Source organism: Neovison vison, chromosome 2 (assembly GCF_020171115.1).
Source record: "Neovison vison isolate M4711 chromosome 2, ASM_NN_V1, whole genome shotgun sequence".
Classification (NCBI taxonomy): Eukaryota; Metazoa; Chordata; class Mammalia; order Carnivora; family Mustelidae; genus Neogale; species Neogale vison.
The window spans coordinates 88,403,968-88,429,828 of NC_058092.1; the positions used below are offsets into that span (position 1 = coordinate 88,403,968).

The 25,861-nt window shown below is 35.6% G+C and overlaps 1 protein-coding gene across 2 annotated transcripts in view; it reads right to left on the minus strand.

Annotated features, from left to right (window-relative positions):
- The window catches only part of COL11A1 (collagen type XI alpha 1 chain), a 201,271-nt gene that overhangs the window by 166,308 nt on the left and 9,102 nt on the right, over positions 1-25,861 (minus strand). For both annotated transcript variants that reach the window (XM_044238784.1, XM_044238783.1), the window contains exons 2-4: positions 12,070-12,237; positions 6,293-6,506; positions 846-1,008 (exon numbers count right to left, since the gene is read on the minus strand). In XM_044238784.1, coding sequence (XP_044094719.1) covers positions 846-1,008; positions 6,293-6,506; positions 12,070-12,237 — 545 coding nt within the window. The remainder of the gene's footprint in view (positions 1-845; positions 1,009-6,292; positions 6,507-12,069; positions 12,238-25,861) is intronic.

Sequence of the window (25,861 nt, forward strand, 5' to 3'; positions counted from 1 at the left end):
TTTTTTTTTTTTTTAAAGATTTTATTTATTTATTTGAGAGAGATAGACAGTGAGAGAGAGCATGAGCGAGGAGAAGGTCAGAGAGCGAAGCAGACTTCCCATGGAGCTGGGAGCCTGATGTGGGACTCGATCCCGGGACTCCAGGATCACGCCCTGAGCCGGAGGCAGTCGTCCAACCAACTGCGCCACCCAGGCATCCCCAGGAGTGTATCCTTTTATGGGGTCAGGATTCAGGTCTGTTTGTTCTGTTAATAACTGACTAAATGAAAATTAAAGGACAAACTATCAAATCCAATGATGGAAGGATTAAAAGAAAGAATGTGATTATCATTAATTGGTGAATTATTATTGGAAGGAAACTTTTTACTACAACCTTCATATTATTAAAAAAGTGATTTTTAAAAACATACATTCAGCTTTCGCAATATGAACTCTATTTTACACCTTGGAAACATTAACAAAGAACAGAGAAAGGCAGAATATCTGACTTGTACATTTCCCTAAATTAATCTCCCAGAAAAGGAAGTGAAGAAAATGTTCTTTTCTCCAAAGAAAATAATGCAAAGTACCAAGAGTAAAGCCATTTGCCCTTCGCAGGAGAATAGCCTGCCTGTGTTCAAATCAACCAATCTCTATAATGTTTCCCAGTCCTTACAGCCATCATTGTCTACTCATTCTCTTAACGAACAATAAAAAACATCACCACTACACCCGCAGGAGAAGAAAGTAGGTCACCCTTTCGTTTTCAACGTTGCTCTATCACGTATATTGATTGTAACTGTTATTAACACAGTTCATCTGATTTAACGATATTCAACGTCAAATAAACTTTGATTTATTTTTACCTCAAAAACTTCTTCATCCAGAATCCTTGTTCCAAAAACCGTGATTCCATTGGTGTCAACGATTGCTCTCTCACTTCTATCAAGTGGTTTTGTGGTTTTCTTCTTACAATCAACAATCATTGTCACAGTTTTCTTCTCCACGCTGATTGCTACTCGATGCCACCTAAAAAAGCCAAGTTATTCTTTTGTAGGCTTCAAAGACATTGTTGTCATCATTATTCAGGTTAAAAATACGATGTACTTTAAATTGTGAAAGTGAGCTGAAATTGTACAAAATGTAGGCTCATTTTTTAATCAATCCGTTAACAGGTGACTACTTACTATTTACCCAGAAGAGTATTAGGTAGTAAAAAGGACACAAACAGTATAAAATTCACATCAGGGGAGGCTGTCTATGCTGATAAGGAAGTACCCATCCTTTGGTTCACTTTGTGTGGTTGTAACAAAAGCTTAATCTCATCATGTCCTGATGAGTGTATTTGATAGAGATCAGGGGTGGGATACACGGTAAGTAATAGTTTCTATGTACGTAAATGCTTTCTTCCGAATGGAATTCCACTTAATTTTTTTTTTTCTCTAGAGATCCCCTGAGATGAACTGTAAAAGGGTATGTCTACTAACTGAATGACTGCTCCATCTGGAACAACTGAACGTCCTAATTGTACAACACAATGTGCTTCTCTGTCCTTATTCACATTTATTTCAAGTGCTTTCGTTTTCTTTTTCCACTTTAATTTCAAGACAGTTATAGATCACTCCTGTGGGCAGGATCCAAAACTGAGACACAATATCTCTCCTTCTTTCCAGGGTTGGCAGGAAGTGGGAGCACTGAAAGAAAGCATAGTCAGCGCATGTGTGGAGTGAGAGTCTCCATTCACGGGGAAGCTACTGCTTCAGCTAATTCAGGGCGGCGATGACAGGCTTCAGGGGTAGACATGGTCAGCCCTTTGGAAACATATAAACCCTAATCTTACTGTAAAATGGTGGGTTTTATTAACAATATCTGGTGCTAACATAAACCACTGAGTGAGGCTCACTTGGATTTTGCAAGCCACTCTGGTTTATATTTTATTTTTTTTCCAAATGAAAAATTCTAGATTAATATTGCAGAAGTGTCTAGGACTACATCCATAAAATAAAATACCCCAAAAATTGCAGGAGCCTTCCTAAATGCCTTTCATGTGACTTGGCATGGCTACTGATGAGGACCAAGTATATTTCCATATATACTTAATCTTTGGTCTTTCCATAGCACATTCAACTAGCATAGGCGTCTGCTTAGTTTGAATTGCGCAAAGATTTATTTTGGAGCCACCTAATACTGTGAGAGTAAAATTTACACGTATTTCTGCCAAGAAGACTGTGTCTTAACTTAAACCATCTCTACCGTTGTACATATGTGCTTTTCATTAGCAGAAAATAAAAATGATTTCCACTGTTAAAAGCTGATTAGGACTCTGAACTTGATCTTACTGTTGATTAATTTCAGCTCGGATGATAATGATACATCATAATCATGGTATTAAAATACTAAACCACCCCTAAGTTTTAGAGTCAGTCTTAATCCCTTTTTCATATACTTTACACTCACATTATCAGAAAATCCTTATATTCAATGTATATACAGAATCCAGTGTCTCTTGACTACCCAATCTGCAAGTTCTCTCATCTAGACTCCTAATTAGTCTCTGCCTCCACGTTCATACAACCAGAGTAACCATTTATTTTATCTTTTTTTTTCCTTACCTATGGTGTTCATTTTTAAAAACTTTTTAACATCTTAATTTTATTTTTTTCAGTGCTCCAAGATTGTTTATGCACCATGCCCAGTGCTCCTCGCAATATGCGCCCTCCTTAATACCATGAGGCTCATCCATCCCCCATACCCCTCCCTTCCAAAACCCTGAGTTCATTTCTTAGAGTCCACAGTCTCTCATGCTTCGTTTCTCCCTCTGACTTCCCCAATTTACTTTTCCTTTCCTTCTCCTAATGTCCTCCATGTTATTCCTTATGTTCCACAAATAAGGAAAACCATGTGGAGATTCCACAAAAAATTAAAAATGGAGTGACCATTTTAAAATACAACTCCAGGGAAGCTTGGGTGGCTCAGTGGTTAAAGCCTCTGCCTTCAGCTCAGGTCATGATCTCAGGGTCCTGGGATCGAGTTCCGCATCGGGCTCTCTGCTCAGCAGGGAGCCTGCATCCTCCTCCTCTCTCTCTCTGCCTGCCTTTCTGCCTACTTGTGATCTGTCTGTCAAATAAAAAATTAAAAAAAAAATACAACTCCAGCAATTGCGCTACTGGGTATTTACCCCAAAGATACAGATGTAGTAAAAAGAAGGGGCACATGTACCCCAATGTTCATAGCAGCAGTGTCCACAATAGCCAAACTGAGGAAAGAGCTGAGATGCCCTTCAACAGATGAATGGATAAAGATGTGGTTCATATATACAATGGAATATTACTCAGCCATCAGAAAGGATGAATACCCACCATTTGCATCAACATGGATGGAAATGAAGGAGATTATGATGAGTGAAATAAGTCAAGCAAGAAAGACAATTATCATATGATTTCACTCATTTGTGGAACATAAGGAATAGTGCAGAAGACATTAGGAGAAGGAAGGGAAAAATGAAAGGGGTGAAATCAAAGTGGGGAGATGGACCATGAGAGACTATGAACCCCAGGAAGCGTACTTAGGGTTTTAGAGGGAGGGGGTGGAGGGATGGGTGAGCCTGGTGGTGGCTATTAAGGAGGGCATGTATTACATGGAGCACTGGGTATTATATGCAAAGAATGAATCATGGAACACTACATCAAAAACTAATGATGTATTGACAATGGAATACTATGCAGCCATCAAAAGAAATGAAATCTTGCCATTTGCGATGACGTGGATGGAACTAGAGGGTACCATGCTTAGTGACATAAGTCAATCGGAGAAAGACAACTATCATATGATCTCCCTGATATGAGGAAGTGGAGATGCAACATGGGGGGTTTGGGGGGTAGGAAAAGAATAAATGAAACAAGAAGGGGGGAGGGGGGAGGGAGAGGGTGGTGGGGTTATGGACATTAGGGAGGGTATGTGCTATGGTGAGTGCTGTGAAGTGTAAACCTGGCGATTCACAGACCTGTACCACTGGGGATAAAAATACATTATATGTTTATAAAAATATTAAAAATTTAAAATTAAAAAAAAACTAATGATGTATTGTACAGTGACATACAGTAGATAACATAATAAAATAAAAAGAATGCAAGTCAGATCAAGTCTCTGCCTTGCTAAAAAAACATCTGATATTCTTAGTAAAAAGCTTAAGTCCTTACTCTGCTTCACAGGGGTGTGCCCTGGCTCTCTGACCTCACACCCAATTTTTGCTTTCTCGCTGCCTGCACAAGAGCCACACTGCTGCGTCTTAACCATTCTTTGCATGTGTTCTTCACTCTGCTGGAAACATTCTTTCTCCATAACCCCACATAGTCCACTCCTTCACATCCAACATGCCTTTGCTCAATGCAACCATATCAAAGAGATATTCTTGTTTTTTTTTAAAGATTTTATTTATTTATTTGACAGAGAGAGATCACAAGTAGGCAGAGAGGCAGGCAGAGTGAGAGAGGAGGAAGCAGGCTCCCCGCTGAGCAGAGAGCCCGATGCGGGACTTGATCCCAGGACCCTGAGATCATGACCTGAGCCGAAGGCAGCGGCTTAACCCACTGAGCCACCCAGGCGCCCCTCAAAGAGATATTCTATTGAAAACAGTATACCCTTAAATTCCTTACCCTGATATTTTCATATCATCACTTTTCATATTAACTAATAAGGACAGTATGTAAATTGCTCATAAATCTTAGTTTTTCCTGCCACAGAGGTGAAGTTTTCTCCATGGTCCTGACAAGGATACACTGAGTGTGGATATACATTTTTTTTTTCATCTGCACTGCTATTTCCTTCTTACACCTATAACTAAGTGTCATATTTCAGATAAGGCTAGATTTAGGAGCCTAGATTCAGCAATAAAATACCAAGTAAAATTTTTTTTAGATTTTATTTATTTATTTCTGAGAGAGAAATAGCAAGAGAGAGCAAAAGCAGGAAGGAGAGGAAGACGCAAGTCCCCTCCGAGCAGGGGGCCCAATGCGGAGCTCAACCTTAGGACCCTGAGTCGAAGGCCGATGATTAACTGAGTCACCTAGGCGCCCCACCAGGTAAATTTAATACACATTTATTTGTATTTAGCTGCTCCCAAAGTGAAAGGTAATATTCTCAATGCAGAATTTAGAATCCAGCATGGTTTTCAGAAGAGTATGATGATTACTAGGTAGTCTAACTATCTAAGTTCAAATCCTATTTCTGGCACTTTGGAAATATATCACCTCAGGAAAGTCACTTAAACTTTCTGTACCTCAGTCCACTTTTCTATAAAATGGGTTTATTAACATTATTTTCTTCAAAGAGTGAAAAATTAAATGAATTGACTATGTATAAAGTGCTTCAAACAGTATATAGCATAGATCAAGCATTATAAAAAGCTTCTTATGATTGTCAGTATTAACATGCTTAATAATAAGTAAATCAAAGCAGGTCATTCCTCTGCTTAAAAAGTCTGCAGTGACTTGCATTTTACTCCAGATGGAATACAGAATGCTTATAGCCATCTACAAAGTGTTATACCCTTTGGCCTTCCATGGCTTCTCCATCCTCATCATTCCACTCTGCTCCTGCCATGCTGGTATCCTTGACATTGCTTAGACCAAATCAGTCACACCTGGAACCAGAGGCTGTGTATTTGCTTCCCCTCCTCCTGGAATAGCATATACTTTTAGTTATCTGTAGGGCATGCACCCCAGATTCGTCACCAGTCACCTCCTTCTATCCCTTCTATCTTTTTTTTTTTAAAGGTCAGAGTTGGGAAGTGACCTTTTTTTTTTTTTAAAGATTTTTATTAATTTATTTGACAGAAAGAGACACACAGCAAGAGAGAGAACACAGCAGGGGGAATGGGAGGGAGAGAAGCAGGCTTTCCACTGAGCAGGTAGATGGGATCATGACCTGAGCTGAAGGCAGATGCTTCATGACTGAGACACTCAGGCACCCCATTCACCAGTCACCATCTTAGTGAGATTTTCCCTGATCTCATTCCTTAAAATTGCACCCTCCACCACGATTCCCTATCCTCTCCACTGCTCTATTTCTTTCTCTCTCACTTATCACCACCTGATATGCTCTTTATTCATATATATATATTTTTTTAATTGGACATCATTTGTCTACCCAGACTGCAAAAGAAACTATGTAAATTACGTATGTTATGTTTCATTCATTTATGTGTCTCCAAGCTCTAGAAAAACTGCATCACACTTTATGAATATTTCTTGAATGGTTAAATGAAATAATTGCTTTCAATACAGTTATAACATTGGATTATTATATTACTTACTTCCCATCAGCAATGTTAACAGTTCTGAAGAGGGGATAGTCTTCTGGGGCAGGTTTTCCAGTGTGGTCTTCAAACAGGAAAACAGGTGATCTCCCAACCTCAACACCAATTTGCTGAATACCGTGCTCATTATATATAGATAAAAGGAAAGACTGAATTCCTTTTTTGGGTTTTATTGTAAATAATATTGAAAAATCTTCTGGAAAATTTCCTCCTGAGAAGAGAAAGTCAAAGGGTCAAAAATTACAAATTCTCAAATTATTCCTGGATCACCCTATTTTTTTTTAAATTTTGTAGGCGGCCATAATAAGTCATGTAAATTGAAACAGTCATAACGATTAAGGTTAAAAAAACAAATGGGAAGGAGATGATAATAAGCTTTCTCTGCTATAATTGCCCAAGCTAAGTTCAAACTTTAAAGCCACTCATTTAAAGCACAATGATTATGTAAAGTTAAATTCAAAGTTAGGAAACAAGATTGACCATGGTGCTAGTGCAATATTAAATATACAAGAAGAACTTTTAAAATAGGAAAGTACCACTTTTTGTATAAGATTTGTATTTTCATCCTTGTCTGATCTGTGGCACCCTCTCTTTAAAGAAAGTGCTCTAAGGACACAATATATGAAGGTACTTAAGTCATCCCTCAAAAGTTAAAGAGTTTCTGATCAGTTTTTCCTATCACACAAAGGCAGTTGCACTAATAAAAAGCTTATGTCATTATACATCATAATTGTTAGACACTTGCTTAATTTTATTCTAAATTCAAGAGGATTATCTCTTTATTTTTTTCTTTTTTTTCTCCTCTTACCATCATACTCTAAATATCCAGAATGGGGCCAAATCTACATAAGTGCTTAGTAAGTATTTATTAAATAAATATGTAAGCTAAATGATTATCACAAATATATCTCAGATAGTTAAACAATGACTACTCATGTATTTTTATAAAAACATTGCATATTAAATTCCACATTTTATTCTTCAAAAATACTTTTACATATATATCTTACTATCCTGGAATGTAAGCAGGCATTATTGTTTGAAGAAGGAGATTATTTCAGTTAGAAAGTTTTCCATATACAGAAGTGGACTATCTGTGCATGTGTGATCAGAGATATCTGGGCCAGGAACATCCATATTCAAGCCATTCATTCTAAATTCTATTCTACATGGTAAAAATACTATGAATATGATTTCCATAGAGTCAAATTCAAAAGATTATATTAGACAAGCAATTCCACTTCTAAGAATTTATTGAAATAGGAATAATGCTTAGGTGTAAAGATATGTCAATCCAACAGAACACGACTTATAATCCTAAAATATTAAAATGGCCTACAATGGTTGGGACTGGCTAAATAAAATATAAAACACTTATATAGCATAAGTAGCCACTTAAAGTATTAGGAAACATTTTATGAAATTGAAATTATTTAAAATGTGGAAATTAAATAAGAGTATGTCATAGAGAAAGCAGTCACTTAATGTTAACTACTTAGTTCAGTAATATCTATTTATATCTGTATCTATATCTATATCTTTATCCATATCTATCTATATCTAGATAAATAGATTTATCCAAACTAAAAAGTGTTTATGTTTACTTAAAACTCTTATTTTTAATTTTTAAAATAATTTATCAAAAACTTTGGTATATCACAAATAGGTCATACAAATTTTGCTATCACAGGAAAAAATAAGAACTATACATATATATATTGTTTTGTTTCATTTAAGTGTCATAAAGACATCTAATTTTGTATTTCTGTAAATCAACAGAAGGCAAATAATCATATAAATAAAATGAAAAGGTAATAAAGCACATAAATTAATACAGCAAGTTTTACCTGCTTATACTATAAATAAAAATCTAGGTAGGTAATTTAGCCTGTTATTGAAGAAGTCCATAGAAAATAAACTTTTTCTTTAAATAGGTAACTCAGAGTGTTGAAAATCACAGGAGTTTCCCTAGGGAATAATGTACATTCCCTAGATGTACATTATTCAAGTATCTCTACACTGAAAAAAAAAAGATGCTAAAATATTGTGAGTTACGGGAAAACAATGTTTTTTCATTTTTGCAAAAACATGATGAATTAACGTCTGCATAGAGACATTTAAGGAAAAAGTAATTTTCAGAAAGAATATATTCCTATAAGACTAAATAGATTATAGAAAATTCTAATCAATCATGCAATTTGTACAGCACAACTTTTGAAATGATCAGCTGCTAACCACACTAATGAGCAAAGTCTTTCAATTACAGAAGTATTTTCCAATTTAAAATTAGGCAATAAGATTTTAATTATGATCTTTAAGTTATGACCTTTAAAAAAGAAAACTTAGTTACCTAAAGAATCATGACTTGATGTCAAAATATTCAGTCTAATCTAGGCATCCCACCTTAGTTTCTTCCCTATAAGACATTAAACAAAGTTGTCCATACTGACTAAATGTCTCAGAAAGGATTCACTATGATCTTAATTCAACAACAGAAATGCAACCACTTACTATAAGAAATGTTATCTAAAATAACAGTGATCAATATACATGATAAAGTAAAATTGAAATATTTCAACTTAAATATGTTTTGAAATATACAAATGCAAACTAAAAATAAAGCATCTCTCTGTTGGATGCTTTTGTTAAAGAAAAAAATGCTATTAATACTTTTGATACACATGTATACATAAATTATATACATGCAATAATCATAATTCACACTGAATGTATCAAGTTCAATAGTGATTCTTAAAATGGTCTGTAGTATCAATAGTAATGCATGCATGAATTAATTTTATATGAAAAAGGCACAAAACTTAATTATTTGATTTTCTTTTTTTTTTAGATGTGGTTACTAGATTTCCATGTGGTATATGTCTCCCTTTAACTAAAATCCTTTTTGGATATAGCTTGGTGATCAGCAAGTTTTGAAAATGAGGAGGGAAGGTCATTTTTGCATAGTAGGAAAGCTCACCTTAGTTTAAAAAGGCAGGACTGTCTCTCAGCCTCACATCATTTACTGGTTCTGTGATTATATTCAAATACTTCACATTTCTAACCTTTAATCTATAATTTGGGATTAAATATTCTTCTTTCCAGATGGATATGAAGACAGAGATCAATATACACTAAGTTCCTTATATAGTATCTGTCCTGCAGCAGGTGCTCTGAAGAGTGCAGATAGAATTTGCAAACTACAGGGGCAACTGGATGGCTCAATGGGTTAAGCCTCTGCCCTTGGCTCAAGTCAGGATCTCAGGCTCTTTGCTCAGCAGGGGGCCTAGTTCCACCTCCACCTCCCCTTCCCCTCTCCCTCTGCCTGCTTCTCTGCCTACCTGTGATCTCTCTCTTTCTGTCAAATAAATTTTTTAAAGATCTTTAAAAATTAAAAAAAAAAGAATTTGAAAATTATAGATTCTATTCAGGTCACATGCACAACGTTCTCAGACAGTTAAATTAAAGGTCTCAGGTTAGGACTTTAGAGGACACATACCTTAATTAGACAGAATTTCACAGTGGCTATCTGATAATTCTCCACTCCTAACAGTGCTGAAGTTTCCACTACCACTGCTTACCTTTTTCATTAGAAAAGAAGTTGCTATTATGTTCCCATAATGGAAGAAAGACTATTTCAAGTAATTTTTCAAAGATCTTTTTTACTAATTTGATAAAGAATAATACTTGCTTTGGATTTTTTTTAACTTTAAAAATGTCTTTGATCTGGGGCACCTGGGTGGCTCAGTGGGTTAAGCCTCTGCCTTCGGCCCAGGTCATGATCCCAGGGTCCTGGGATGGAGCCCCGCGTCAGGGTCTCTGCTCAGCAGGGAACCTGCTTCTCTTCTTCTCTCTCTACCTGCCTCTCTGCTTACTTGTGATCTCTGTCTGTCAAATAAATAAATAAAATCTTAAAAAAAAAAAGTCTTTGATCGTTTTTATTAACTGCCATTTTGCATTATTTGACAAGAAGCTCTACCCTGGAGGAAGATCAAGTTTAAATTCATTTGTGTGGGAGGAAAAATAAGGTCCGTATCAGAGGTGTCTCCTCATATCTGAAATACTCATTATTAGAATTATATGCCTAAGGCACAATGTTATTAGAAGGTGAAAAAAAAAAGAAACTGATATAAGGGAATTTTGTTAACTCTCATGGAAGGAGATTCCAAAGGCATACATCGCATTCTTTTACTCTGAGTAGCACAACAGAAGTGATTGAACTAATCAAACTACCACCAATTTGGAAGGCAGAAAAACTAACTCTGATAGGATGAACCAAAGTATAAAAGATTTAAAACTAACTTTCTAAAAACAAAACAAAAAAAAAAAACCCTAACTTTCTGAGTATTTCCAGAACTTTTCCATGAGTGTATTTTTCACTGTTTTTTTTTCCTCTTGAAAATTCCCATCCCTTTTCTTATTTCTGCATTAGAGTGAAGATACATAGAAAAGCAACATAATTTTTACATGTGCAACTTTTAAACTTGATTTTTTAAAAAAATATTTTATGGACTTAACTATTCTAACATTTTATTTTCAAAGTCAGAAAAATTAATGCATTGATATTCTTTGTATTTTCAGTTTGTTACTTTTGTCTAGCAAAACAAGAAAAATTAGGGGGAAAAACAGTTTAATAAAAATAAATGTGTTTTCAAAAACACTTTAAAATGTCCATCCATGAAAAATGCACTACCTTGTTTTGTAATTCTTTAGTTACTTCATTTTTAATTTTTCTGTTGTCAGGAAATAGTTTTATGTGAAAATAGGGAATTCAAATCCCTTCAGATAAAGGTAGTAGAGAGGATAATATGAAGAGTTTAAATGATAAATGATTTCTGAGGATCCCAACAAGAAACTCCTGAGAATATAGGGAATAATGGTCTTGGCAATAGACAAGACCTGGATTAAATACTGACCCCTCGTAATTTGAACAAGTCCAAGAACTTCAGTGAAACTATTCCCTCTCTGTTAAGTAAGGATGAGGACATTCAATTTAGTATAGTTATAAGAAAAAATAATTGACATGTATCCAATTGCAGACTTGTAAGGAGTTGCTTGCCTTCACAATGTGATGCTCAAAAATTGTCGTTTTATCACTCAACTCCCTTTCCCTACATTACCATGATTAGATAACTAGTGTTATTAAGTCAGTCTTAGAAAGAAAGATAGAAATAGTCACCAGGTATTTTCCAATATCATTACAAAAACTTTTCAGGTAAAGATTTACAAAATCTCTAGTCCCAGATCTCCTTATAACTATGAGATATGACTAACTTTTACTATATTTGAGATAAGAACAGGATCTAAAAATAACACAGAATAATCTGTTTTATAATATCTGCTGAAGAATTTCAATTGTAAATTATATTAATTTTAGAAAGAAAATCACTAAGTATGTCTAAACCACATGACCATTCAATCCACATGGGTAGTCATTAAGGGTAAAGTTGTCATGATCCCCCTAATAAATAAATTCTACATGGTTATATGCAAAAATAAGCTAGATAAAATATTGTCTTCACATTTTGTCATCTTGCAATAAATAATAAATTATTAAATTTTCAAATGAGTATATCTTCTGTGATTGTGCTGAGTTAAAATTGGCAATCATTAAATTATTAGTTATTTTCAATAAGTCACCTTAGTGACCACAATGTATTCAGCAACCCATATATGAAAGAACTATATCTGTCCCAATAATTTTGCATTATAGAGCATGACAAGAAGAAACAATAATAATTTGTAAAGTAGTAGTTGTAGTAATCAAGTGAACATACCTGAAAATAACTGCTTTGTTGGAGCACTGAGTTGTGCTTGCTTTGAAACTCTGTAAGCAGTATCCGAACCTTGTGAATTCTTTCTGTTTGTGCAAAAGCCCGTTGTTTTTGATATTCCCTCTGGAGAGTTGTGAAAATCTAGAGCTTTCAGAACATCAACTGGAGCAGCTGAAAATAAATTAAAAGTAAAAAAAAAAAATTGAACAAATAATCCAATATAAAAATGAGAATTTTTAACAGGTAAAACAGTTTGTTATTCTACTTCTCAAATCTGCTACTTGCCATACTTCCCTAACATTTGGGTGGGAAATTGAGGAGTGGAACAGCAGATAAATTATAGACTATGAAATCCTCAAATACAAAATATGTCAAATCAAGAATAAAATTATGGAAAAGCAAACAGAAAATATTCATGTGTGGGGAAAATATGTAGATTTAGAATCAAATATATAGAATATATATGTTTTATATATATGTAATATAATACATATTATATATAATATATAATTTAATATATGTGAATTTACATCCTGTCTGATGCATCTCAGTTACAATTTATAAAGTCTTTAATCATTCTAAATAATTGCATTATTTGGAATTAAAGTGAAAGCCAGGATCTGGACATATTCCATTAATTTCTAATAGATCTATTATTCAACTATTCATAATCTAAATAAAGGTGATTTTGAAGGTTCAAATTCAAAATATTATACATAATTATTACAAAATGTAATTTCGTATACACAAAGAAGTTTGTATACACAAAGAAGTTATAAAGAATAGGTAACAGGGACGCCTGGGTGGCGCAGTTGGTTAAACGACTGCCTCTGGCTCAGGGCGTGATCCTGGAGTCCCGGGATCGAGTCCCACATCAGGCTCCCAGCTCCATGGGGAGTCTGCTTCTCCCTCTGACCTTCTCCTCGCTCATGCTCTCTCTCACTGTCTCTCTCTCTCAAATAAATAAAATAAAATCTCAAAAAAAAAAAAAAAAAAGAATAGGTAACAAAACATAATACTCTTGTCTTGAATGCATCTCTATGTTAGTTATCCACAAATTATATATAAGCATATAGCCGTGTGAATAGTGTGTACTGTGTATGTATGTATATCTATGTATCTTTGCATGTATATGCATATTGAGGTATAATTTGTTGATTTTTACTCTCTAAATTTGCCAGGGTATTTCATGGACGTTGCTTCATGCTTCATGATTCAGATTGAAAGTCCTGGGAGACTTTGGATAAAAGTGTAATCTTTGGATAAAAATTTAATAAAGTGCAATCCATTTGGATAAACTTGATGTTTTAAACAGCTTCTTTGGAATATAATTCACTTGTCATGTAATTCACCCATTTAAAATGTATAATTCATTGATTTTGGTATATTATACTATTCACTTTTTTAATTGGGGTAAAATACATACAACATAAAATTTGCCATTTTAACCGTTTCGTGTACAGCAGCATAATTACATTCACAATGCTGTGCAACCTTCACCACTATCTGTTTCCAAGACATTTTCATCACCCGAAACGGAAACTGTAACCACTGAGGGGTAACTCCCAATTCACCACCTCTGCCCAGGCTCTGGTAACTGATAATATATATTCTGTCTCTATAAAGCCGACTGTTCTAGAAATTTCATAAAAGTGGAATTATACAATATTCCTCAGAACACTGAACATGAAATTACCATATGACCAAGTGATTCCACTCCTACGTATATACCCAAAAGAACTGAAAGCTGTCACTTAAATTGATACCTGTGTGCCAACGCTCACTGAAATGTTACTCACAATAGCCAAAAGGTGGAAACAAACCAAATTTCTATGAATACATGAACAGATTAACAAAATGCAGTACATGCATACAATGGAATAGAATTCAGTAATAAATAGCAATGATGTTCTGATACATACTACTACATGGATGAACCTTCAAAATGATACACTATATGAAATAAAGCAGACATAAAAGGACAATGTTTTAGATCATCAGACCCCCTGATCCACAACTTAATATGTGCTTAATTCATTAAGCCAGCCAAACCATGAATCATGTGGTATAAGCATTGTTATAAAAACAGACTTCAGGCTGCGTATCACTCAATAGACCTGTGTTCTATTGATTTTTTTTCTCCTTATTCAAAAATAAAAACATTCAGAGAAGGCCATGCATTGTCCATTGTATTACTGAGCATGTTTGAGACAGATGTCCTTACTGCAAGTTTTTAGATTCCCATTCAGAAAGAAAAGAGATCACTTCTGCCTGAAAGTGAACCAGTATTACTGATTTGAAAAGTTCAGGTGTTAGTTAAAAAAACAAAACAGAATAGAATTGCGATCAAATTTCAAAACACGTTGTGTTTTGTAGATATACTGTTTCTGGGAGGACTTAATGAGAATGGAAAAAGGACTTTGATTTCAGAATCAAAAGATACCATCACAATTTACCACATTTCATAGAGGATGTTATTTTTTGAAAATTATAATTTCAACTAGTAACTTTTTTACAACTAACAGTTCATTTTAGAATGAATGAATGAATGAATGAATGAGTGCTTGTGAGCAATGCATATTTGGTCATTTCCTTAGTTAATTAAGATTTAGGAGTATTGACTTCCATACGTACAAACACATGTGGATGAAGCTTTACGGGTTTCCTTTTTAGAGTATGGTAAGCATACTTCCTTTAACAATACTCCACCTGCCTATTTCATCAAGCCTCTGAATGAAAATCAATATATTATTCAATATAGTATATATGGTTCCAAATTATTAAAAAGAAATAAAAAAACTTTTTCTTTATAGAAATCAGACACTTCAAAGGAATCCTTAACTCTATCAAATATGATTCTCTCTAGTTCAGCCTTAGAATATTTAAAAGAATCATTGCATTCAAGAGCCTTTTTGCGGGAGTTCTGCTCATGATGGTCAATTTTTTTAGGCCAGTAGGAACCCCTGACCATTCTTAACTTTCTTTCTCTTATCATAAAGTACAGAAAGAAAGTAATAACTATAATGGCTTCTATGTCTAGAAAGCCTAGTATGTGCCAGTCACTAGGCTAAGCTCTTGACGCTTTTCAGGGCATATGTTCTGATCCCCACTGTACAGAGGAAGGAACTGAGAATCAGAAAGCAAACTTGGGACACTCCTAAGATCTGGGCAAATATCAAATCCAGGCTCCTGCCACTTTGCAACCTTCATTGCTATACCCCGTAAAAGAAACTTAAAACATCAACAATATACTAAGATTATCTTGAGACACTTAATTGATTCCCGATGTTTATATTTGTTTTAAATTACACTCAATTTATGTTTCAGGGTATAAATGACTCTGAAAGAGACTGTTTCTCAAAGTCACAGCATCTTATCTGCTTATTTCATCTTATCTTCTTCCTCTGAGGCCATTAGCAAAAGCATAGCAGGGTCAAGACTCAAGGACCGACTGAACCGAGTTAGGAAAGCTGTAACTCTTTAGCAGAAAAGGACGCAGTCTCGTGGTCACGGTCCCAAGTGCTCATGGGTAAATAATACGTAAAATAAATCACACGTCCCTTCTCTCCAGAATATCTTTTCACAGGATGACCTTTTCCAAGAGCACAGATTTTTGTCACATTTGTTCCTTCTTCCTTTGAAAGTAATGTGATAAAAACACATTCCCTCTACAGGATTCAAAATAAGGACTCTATTTTTAAAGCCTCACAAAATTCTTTGTAGAGACACATTATATGAAATAATTCACTCTTCAAAAACCAATTTAAAAATAGGGACACAAGGTAAAAATTTCAACTAGTTTTTTTTTCCTTTTCTAGAAAAGCATATCAAGTTATAAAAATGCAAAACTTAGTTAATCAAGTTTTAAAGTTTTTTCCTTCAAATAAACTAAGTAATAAATTAAGCGACTTTGAAGTCTGCCTGTTATTTGATCTCATAATTGTAGCATTTAACAAATTCTCCTAATATGGATTCTATGATTTTATACATACACACACATACATTATACGCACACGGGAAAGTTATTCTTCATATTTTATTAACTGAACTGCAACCGTTTAAAGATTAAAAGCAGTAATTGTTGTAGCTTAACTCAATACATCTAAAAAAGTGAAATTTCCATTTTCAAAGCAATTCTTAAATGCCCTTAATACTGGAATCATTTCCATGTTGCCAATAACTGATGCCACAAACCATGATTAGAATTTCAGATGTATCCTATTAGCACGTTATTTTGTTCAACAGTATTTCTTCGTGCTTTTTACTACATACTGTTAAGTTTATTAAATGGGAGAATAAGATACCAGAGCCCAGTGCATTACTCTAATAGTCATTTAACTGGCTTCTACATCTCTTCTCATCAGTCAGCACACCACAGCTTGAACAAGCTTCCAAAACTCCAGGCTTTATGGCACCTTGCTGCTTAAATTCCTCCAGTGAACCCACTGACTTCTGGACGGTACGCACAGACCCCGCACATAAAATATCTTAGGTCTGAACACACCTGTTTGTCTGCCCGGTACCACCCAACTGCACCTGCACCATTTTCGTTTCTTTGTCTTTTCCCCTAACTCCATCCTCAGTGCTCTAGTCATACTGGACTTAGTCTTCCCACAACCCCCACATCCATCTTCTTTCTCCTGCCTCTGGGCCTTTATAAATCCTATTTTCCCTATCTGAAACATTTAGCTCCACAGTACCTTGGGAAACAGAGGATATAAGTGATGTGTAATCTGCTCCAGAAAGCATTTCCTATCTCCCAAAGCTGGGTGTGATATACTCACCTCTACTATAACACTCTACACATTTGGTTTTAATTATTTACCTATGCTTGAATTTTTCCCTAACCAGAATAGAACAGGTATGCACACACACACACCTACCCACATGAGCTATATAAAATACTGACTGAGTGTGAAATACAATAATGTGAAAGCACTACAAACAACTTTCTCTGTAGCTCACAGGGCCCTCTTATCTTAAAACAAAAATTTCGAGGGCCTAATATGTCTTTTCCTTATGTTTTGCTGATCTCTTGGACACCTCAACTCCTTTACTGATTGGTTCGTCCCAGGTCTTTAATCCTTTCCTTCTGTTGCTTTCGGTGTCCACATGGATTACGGATCTAAAGTTTCATCTCTAATGAATTCCTCCTTTCAACTTCTTCACACACTCCCATGACCAATAAGGAGTAAATGACACCAATACATAGCGTGGAAGACGGGGAATGAGTCCAAATCCCATCCCAGGCACTAGCATCTGTGTGATTTGGACTGCTTTGCCCCTCAGTTTCTACATCTGTAAAATGAAAATAATAAAAAGTATTTACCTAAGAGTGTTTTTGCGAGTTGGTATTTGTGACAATGCTTTAGAACAGTGGCAGGAAAAACTATGCCTATGAGTTAAGCATTTCTATTATTGTAATGGTACAAGAGATACAAATGGTTCTATTTTTACATGGTTAAAAAATCAAAAGCAGTGTGGTATTTTGTGACATACGGAAGATATACGAAATTTAAATTTCAGCATCCACAAATGATGTTTGTACTAGACCACCTCCACATCCATTCATTTATATATTGTCCATAGCTGCTTTCACCCTACAACAGAGTTGCATCGCTGTGATACAGATCGTAGGCTTCACAAAGGCTGAAATATCTAACATGCGGTTTCTTTTAAGCTGAGTCCTGAAGGATGGGTAGAAGTGTATAAGCTAAGAGGAAGGTGACAGAAATATCAGATATGCAGCACGGATACAAGACAGCACAGTGTACAAGGAAATGAAAGTAATCAGGTTGCCTGACAAGACATCAACACTGAATAATTATTAAGTGTCCAAACTCTCCCTGAGTGCATCACGGCTTCTGAGGACCTCTTGAGGAAAATCAGACCTCCACTATGGAGATTCATAGCCACAATCTCCAAGTGAAACACTGACACTAACTCCTATCTATTTCCCCAACCCCAAATGTAATGCTCCAGCTGATATAAACTCTGAGTTTCTAAAATATCCTGTGCTCCCTTTATTGGGGAATTTTTCAATCCTTTCTCAGTTGTCTAAGGATAAAGTGACTGTTTTTCAATCCTGCCTTTAGAATCTCCCAGAGAATTTTTACAACATAAGAATGCCTGAGTCCTGTGTAAGAACTAATGACTAGAATGAAGCGGGGAGCAGGGAGTGGGGGTTGGGGGGCCTCCATGTTTTAGAAGTTTCCTAGATGAATCTAATGGGTGGCCAGGATTAAAGCCAGGTGATCTGAGACCTCATCAACCTTTTGATCTCAACTCAATCATGACGTCCTTCAGGAAATCATTACTTATCTCCACCAGGCTGGGTTCTGTGATCCAGTCATGTGATCCCAAGTACCCTATATTCCCCTTGGATAACTTCACATTCTATTTCGTTTACTTGCTTCATTATCTCATTCTCACTCAGGCACAGTGTGTGTCTAAACTCCCTGTTACGGACTCATACCACCTAATCTCCCTCCTCCTCGCTCTGCTAAGCGTGTAACGTACTGTTTGATGTCTGCCTTCCCTGATAGACGGTAAACCCTCTGACAGCAAACATCAGCGCTGTTGATGTTCACTGTAGTCTTCATAAATAACATAGCGGCCGACACATAGTAAATAATCAACAGAAATATATTTAATGAATGAATGAATACATGAATCGAAGAGCAGCTACACCCTGCCTCAGAGCCAGAGTTTCTTTCCCATCAGTCTGAGAAGGAAAATGAATGTTAGAAATGGCCTTTATAAACAGCACCTTCGAGAGCTCCCCAAATCGGATTCTTTCCCTTTGATTCAAGCGTGGCAAGAACACAGTTCTTCAGTTGCCTTTCTAAAGTGATCCTTCCCCATTTCTAGGGACTCACTTGTCCTCATATTATACCTCACATCACAGGCCGCATATGAAACATACCATTGTAGGGAGACGTAAAAGTAAACTAAAACACAGATATAAACCATCTCCTGGGATACCTGGGTGGCTCAGTCATTTAAGGGTCCGATTCTTGGTTTTGGCTTACTTCATGATCTCAGGGTGGTGAGATCGAGCCCTGTACCAGGCCCCAAGCTCAGTGGGGAATCTGTTTGTCCCTCTCCCTCTGCTCCTCTCCCCACTTGCACACACACACACTCTCTCTCTCAAATAAATAAATAAAGTCCTTAAAAAAATATATTGGGGCACCTGGGTGGCTCAGTTAGTTAACATCTGCCTTCGACTCAGGTCATGATCCCAGCGTCCTGGGATGGAGCCCCACATCAGGCACTGCTCAGCAGAAGCTTGCTTCTCCCTTTTCCTGCTGCACCCCTGCTTGTATTCTCTCTCTCTCTCAACTAATTAAATAAAATCTTAAAAAAGAAAAAAAAAAACTTAAAAAAATGAATCAAAAAAAAAAAAAATCTCCTACCCCATCATTAAATGCTTTGCTGCTCTAGATAAATATCAAAAAACCAGGAGTGCTACCATGTTCATGTGGTGGTGGGATGTAGGACAAACAAAAGAAAAAGTGAGAGTGAAGTGACTATTATTATAATTTAACTATTACCAATACCTTGCTATATTTAAAATCACAAGAGCTCTTAATAAAATCTCAAATGGACTCCTTAGGATAGGATATGATAAGTGGATATGACAAGTGACTAGGCAACAATTAATAACTCCATTTCTATACTTAGAACTGCCCAACTTCTAATCCATGTTTGCCCAACTTCTAATTCAATTTCTATCCAAGCACTTACTATCTGCATGACTTCGGGTAACCTACTTACCCACTCTCTAACTTGGTTTCTTCAACTTAGTCTCATTTTGAGAATTCAAGAAAATAAGGCATTTTAACCTCTTCCAATACACAGTAAACACTCAGTAAAAATACTATCTAAAAGCACTATGTCCTTAAGTTTTCAACCATCTTGAACATCTTTAATAGTTCCAATGAGCATCACCCATGTTTCCCTCCAGAGTTATAATTCATGTGATTCTTGCTATCCATTTCCCTGACTACTTCGGGAAATCTCCTTACAGATGAGTAGAAGACTAAACGGGTTTCCATCTCTAAAGGTCCATCAGGTATGGACCATGACCATTATGTAGTGCTGAGCAATCTCTCCAGCATGTTCTTACATCTTCCCAAGTACATACAACTCCAGGAAATTGCCTGGAACATTGGTAGCTTATGCAACCGGATAGGTCTCAAATCCCCATCTTCATGTTCACTGCTCCATCACTGCTCTGCAGCACAACCTGACATCCATATGCTATCATTAGCATTTTCTCCTTTTAATAATTTTTTTGTATTGCATAGACATTAACATAACTCTAGATTAAATAAAGCAACTGTGATATTAGCTATTTATTAAAATATTTTAAAAACTGATATTTTCGGGGTGCCTAGGTGGCTCAGTCAGCTAAGCATCTGACTCTTGATTTCAGCTCAGGTCATGATCTCAGGACCATGGAATCAAGCGACATGTATAGAGCTCCATGCTCAACAGAAAATTTTCTGTTCTTTTTTTCCCTCTGCCCTTCCCTCCCCCACACTCATGTGCTCTGTCTCTCTCTCTAAAATAAATAAATAAATCTTTTTAAAAAAACTAATACTTTAGTGTCTTACCTCGGGTACTATTTCTTCATTTATTTCAAACATGTGTATGCTATACACCAATCTTTTTTTTTTCAATTTATTTATTTTCAGAAAAACATTATTCATTATTTTTTCACCACACCCAGTGCTCCATGCAAGCCGTGCCCTCTATAATACCAATCTTGTATTACAAACATGAATATTAAAAAAAAACACATAAACCTAAATTCTTTCATGTTATAAAAAAAGAAGTATGAAAGTTCATCTTTAAGTGACTGTGTGGCACAAATAATGTCAATAGAAAACACATAAATTTCCTGTCCCAACACAACTCCTTATAGCTGAATAATTAGACTTTTTGTCTGTATTCTGTAATCTAAAGTTTGTACTCAAAAAAAGTGTAAAATGGGAGAGGTGAACTGCTTGAAAACATTAATAAATTTTAAGCTTATAAGATTATAGTTGCAAAATTTACACTAACTACTCCCAGGCATGGGTAGTGTTTAAGGTTCATTTTACCCCCATGGGATTCTATAATAAACCTACATGTTTTGTCATTTTTAAACCTATTTTTTTTTCACCAGTACTTCAATTCATCAATTTATTATTTTTTTAAATTTCTTTGTTAACACATAATGTGTTATTTGTCCCAGAGGTACAGGTCTGTGAATCATCAGGCTTACATACTTCACAGCACTCACCATAGCACATACCCTCCCCAATGTCCATAACCCAACAACCTACTCCATAGCCCCTCCCCCCGGCAATCTTCAGTTTGTTTTGTGAGATTAAGAGTCTCTTATAGTTAAACCTATTTTTTAGAGAGTATATTTTCCTTCAGGAAAAAAATGAATAAAATAAACTTAAGTATCTCAAGGCTTAAGTTTTTTATGGATATCTTACAAAAACTGGGTATTTGATACTCAAACCAAGAACAGCATCAAATTGAGAATAACATGGACAAAGACATGGACAAAGACATGTGTAAAAGAATAGCCTGCAGTTTCAGGAATATTGTAGTTAATGTCATCAATACCAGGCACCTAACAAGCCTAATGGTAATACCACTTCAGAAAACAGACATCCAATGACCAAATGTAAAGGTACTTCCATACAATCCCATGAAAATATCAGCTTAAAAAGAAGTCACTTAACACAGTGACATTCAAGATTGGAACGATCAGGGTAAAAGAAATACACAATGAAACATTCTGAAGTAGAAGTAATTGAAAAATTGTGACTCACACCACAATCCACTATCTCCACATCTCACTATTGACTGTTTATTCTAATTCTGACCTGCCCAGTGGTTGAGAGATATGTGTGAACTCTGTGATCCTAGTTGAGATTTAGTATTGATTGCAAATAACAAATAGATCTGCTTTGAGTATCAGCATTTGTGTACATTTCCTTAACAATATTATTCTGTAGTTGCTTTTATGTCTTCAACTTTAAATATCTCCCATCTACTTTTTAAGTAACCACAAGTCCCACATTATTCCCCTGTTAAACCAGCTGAACAAACTCCCATTATTACGTCTATACAACTATAATCTCTTAGAACGACTGAATCGATGGGCATGATGTTCATCAAATAAGTAAAATGCTTTTCTATGTGGAATTTTGACTTTGACTATGTCTATACGTAAAATCAAGTTAAAAACTATGGCAAATATGTGGATAAAAATGGCCTAGAAGCTGCCCAAACGCTTTAAGGCAATATTTGTACTCCTTGTACTTTAACAACATCTAATTCTACATTTGATAGAATGCCTTAAAATAAAATCTCCACCTTAAATTTAAGTAAGTCATTACTTTTTATAAATGATGAATATTTGAACAGTACTAAAAAAAAAAAATCCTAAATAAGGGTTGAGGAGGTATGGATTTTAGTATCAAATTAGAAAAACAGGAAAGGCCTCAATAAGGAAATAATGTTTGAACAGTCTAGCAAGGCATAAGAGGCTTTTCTGTCCAGATATTTTAATAGCAAAGCATTCTAAGCAGAAGGAATAGCAAGTGCAAAGTACCAAAGATAGGAGTCACCCCAGAGGGGAAAAGTTGGAGGAAATGCAAGGAAACACTTATGTCTCCAGTAGAGGAAATAAAAGGGGTAAAAGAGATGAGGTCAGAGAAATAAGGGGAGGAAGGCTGAAGGCAGATTGTACAGGTCCTGTGGGATGTACAAAAAGTTTAGATTGTATTGCAGGTGAGATGGAAAACTACTGGAAGTTAAGGGAGAGAAGTAACATGAACCAACGAATTTTCCAGACCACTGTGGCTGCTGCGTTGAGAACGGACTTTAGGGGCACTAGAGTGGAACAGAGCACGGAGGAAGCAATTGTGTTCCTCGAGGTCTAAAATTTTGTCAATTTTGGAATGCTGAACTGAGAGATGAAGTACTAGGTCAGATTCTGGATATATTCTGAAAACATAGCAGATAGGGTTGCTGATGGGTTGGATACAGAGTATGAGAAAAGAGGAGTGAAAGCTATTCTTGAATATTTTAGTTCAAACATCTGACTGTGTTTTCATCAGTTGAGCTGGAAAGATTGTGAGCAGAACAGGCTTCAGGAAGAGTTCTAATACTGAGGTTTGGGAATGCTAATTTTGAGACAATGTAATACATTCCACTGGAAATGGCTGAATGGCAGTTGAGTATATGAGTCTGGAATTCAGGGAAAAGATATGGGATAAAAATAAAACTTTGAGAGTTGACAGCCCATTAACATTATCTAAAACTATAACATTATCTAAAACTATAGATAATTAACATTATCTAAAGCTATACAGCCTATTAACATTATCTAAAGCTATAATTAGTTAATTACACTTATTTGAAAACTCTGATATAAATTTCTGTGAAAGAAATCATTATGACTTAAAAAAGATTATAATAAATATTTTGCTTTCTCAAGCAATCAACATATGGGGCGCCTGGGTGGCTCAGTGGGTTAAGGCCTCTGCCTTCAGCTCAGGTCATGATCTCAGGGTCCAGGGATCGAGCCCCACATTGGGCTCTCTGCTCAGCGGGGAGCCTGCTTCTCCTCTCTCTCTGCCTGCCTCTCTGCCTCCTTGGGATCTCTGTCTCTTGAATAAATAAATAAAATCCTCAAAAACAAAACAAAACAATCAACATAGAGATCTTTGTCCCACATATGAATCCCCAGAAACAAACAAAACTACTTATAATTTATGTCCTAAAAACATGCTACAAGCTGGATAATGCAAGAATGATCACATATAAGGCTTAAAATGTTGGGCTACATCTTTTATAAACATGTGTACACATTTTGTTTAATGTACTCCTTATAAGACAGGAAGATTATGCATTCATACATTTTTCAATTCCATAATGGCCATAACCCTGCATCAAGTGTGACTTAAATGTACTAATTGTCTTGGAGAATCCCAGGTGATTTTACAGTGGGCTGGCTAGTCCAGAAAAAGCAGTATGGCTTCAGTTCCCTTGTTACTTGTCAGAAGATCCAGTGGTTGCAATCAAAGGGAACCACCTAGTATGCATAGATAGCAAAGTAGGTATTGACTCTGCCAACTTAGCAGCATGCCTGTATTTTTTAATTAGTCCCATGATTCTGTACCATGCAGAAAAAAAATATCCATACAGTCTTCTGGCCTCAGCCTGTTCTCCTAACCCAGCGCTCTTCTGATAACACACATACCAGAGTCCATGTCAGTAGACACGGACATACTCTTTCTGTAGTCAGGACACCTAACACCGACTGCACATAGAAGAGAGTCATTTAATCTTCACGGTTATTGAACGGCCTCAATCCTGAACTCTCTTGTATCATAAAAAGCTTCTATGAGCTGAAAACTGAATGGAGAAATAATATCACAACTCTGAGGATGGTGAAGGAAAGAACAAATGCCAGTTGAGGGTGTGATACTTAAAAAGCTTGGCATTCAGGTTTACAAGTGGCCAAAGCTATTAAAATGTTTATTATAAAACTCAAAACTCAAGTTTCAATACAAGCATTTGACTTTAATGTTGAGAAAAACAATATTTGTTGGCATTTACTTTATTACATGGTTTAGAGAAAAGGATTTAAAAACAAAGCATGATCTCTATCATAAGCAGTTGATCTATCCAAATCAGTTTTACAGAGTCACTCCTCTTGGGTAATTGGGTATTTATCCAATGATTTGCACACAACAGATAAATAATCTTTTACTTAACTTCCAGTGACCTGTTCTACAAGCTAGACATGTTCCCATCTTTGGGTGTATTTATTTCCTGATACAAAATATTCATAAACCCTTGGATGTACATCAAAATTATCTGTGAGGTTTATAAAGCACCTATGCTTGTATTCTGTATAAAATCTACTCAATCAAAATCCACAGAGATGGGACTGGAAATGATTGTGATAGCAAGCCAAGGCTGACTGCCCCTGTCTTCTTGACTTTAGTATAATCCCTTGCTTATGAGGTCATTTATCCATATGATAAATATTTATTGGCCATCTATTCTACTCCAGGTATAGTGCTAGAAGCCTGATTGAAAAAGATGCATTCCCTGTTTTAATTTTAGCATCACAAATATTCGGTGATAAATATTGAGGTTTGGAGTAAATACAGTGTGCTTCAGAATGTTATGCATGGTCAACTACCTCAGTCTTTATGGTTGAGGAAAGGTATTCCTTTAGAAGATAATATCTAAATCCTAAGTAAAAAGCTATGGTAAGTGGTTTGGAAGTGTTCAAGGTGGAGATTGTAGCTTGCTCAGAGGCAAAGCAGAGACTGACATTTTCAGGAAATCACAATAATATCAGCAAAAGTCTGTTTGATACATTTCTGTAGACACTGGCAATAACAGATATATACCAGCTTATATCTCAGGTTGTTAGGGTACTGAAGAGCAACTCGTTAGAGCTTCAGCCAACACTTTCACTTCATTCAACAAAGATTTATCCAATACTATGTGACAGGCTCTGTTCTATGTGCTTGGGACACACTAAAACAGATAAAGATACCTATCTTAATGACTTTAGCGTAACTAAAATATACAATGGATAGGAATAGAATCTAAAAAATATGTTATATTCTTCTAAAACAATTCTACAACTACTATCTCTTATCAGGCACTTGAAACTTTACATACTCCTTGCTTAAAGATGGCATTTCATAATATAATAATTATAATACATGTATAATATGCAAATTATTTTCTAGAATGAGTTTAC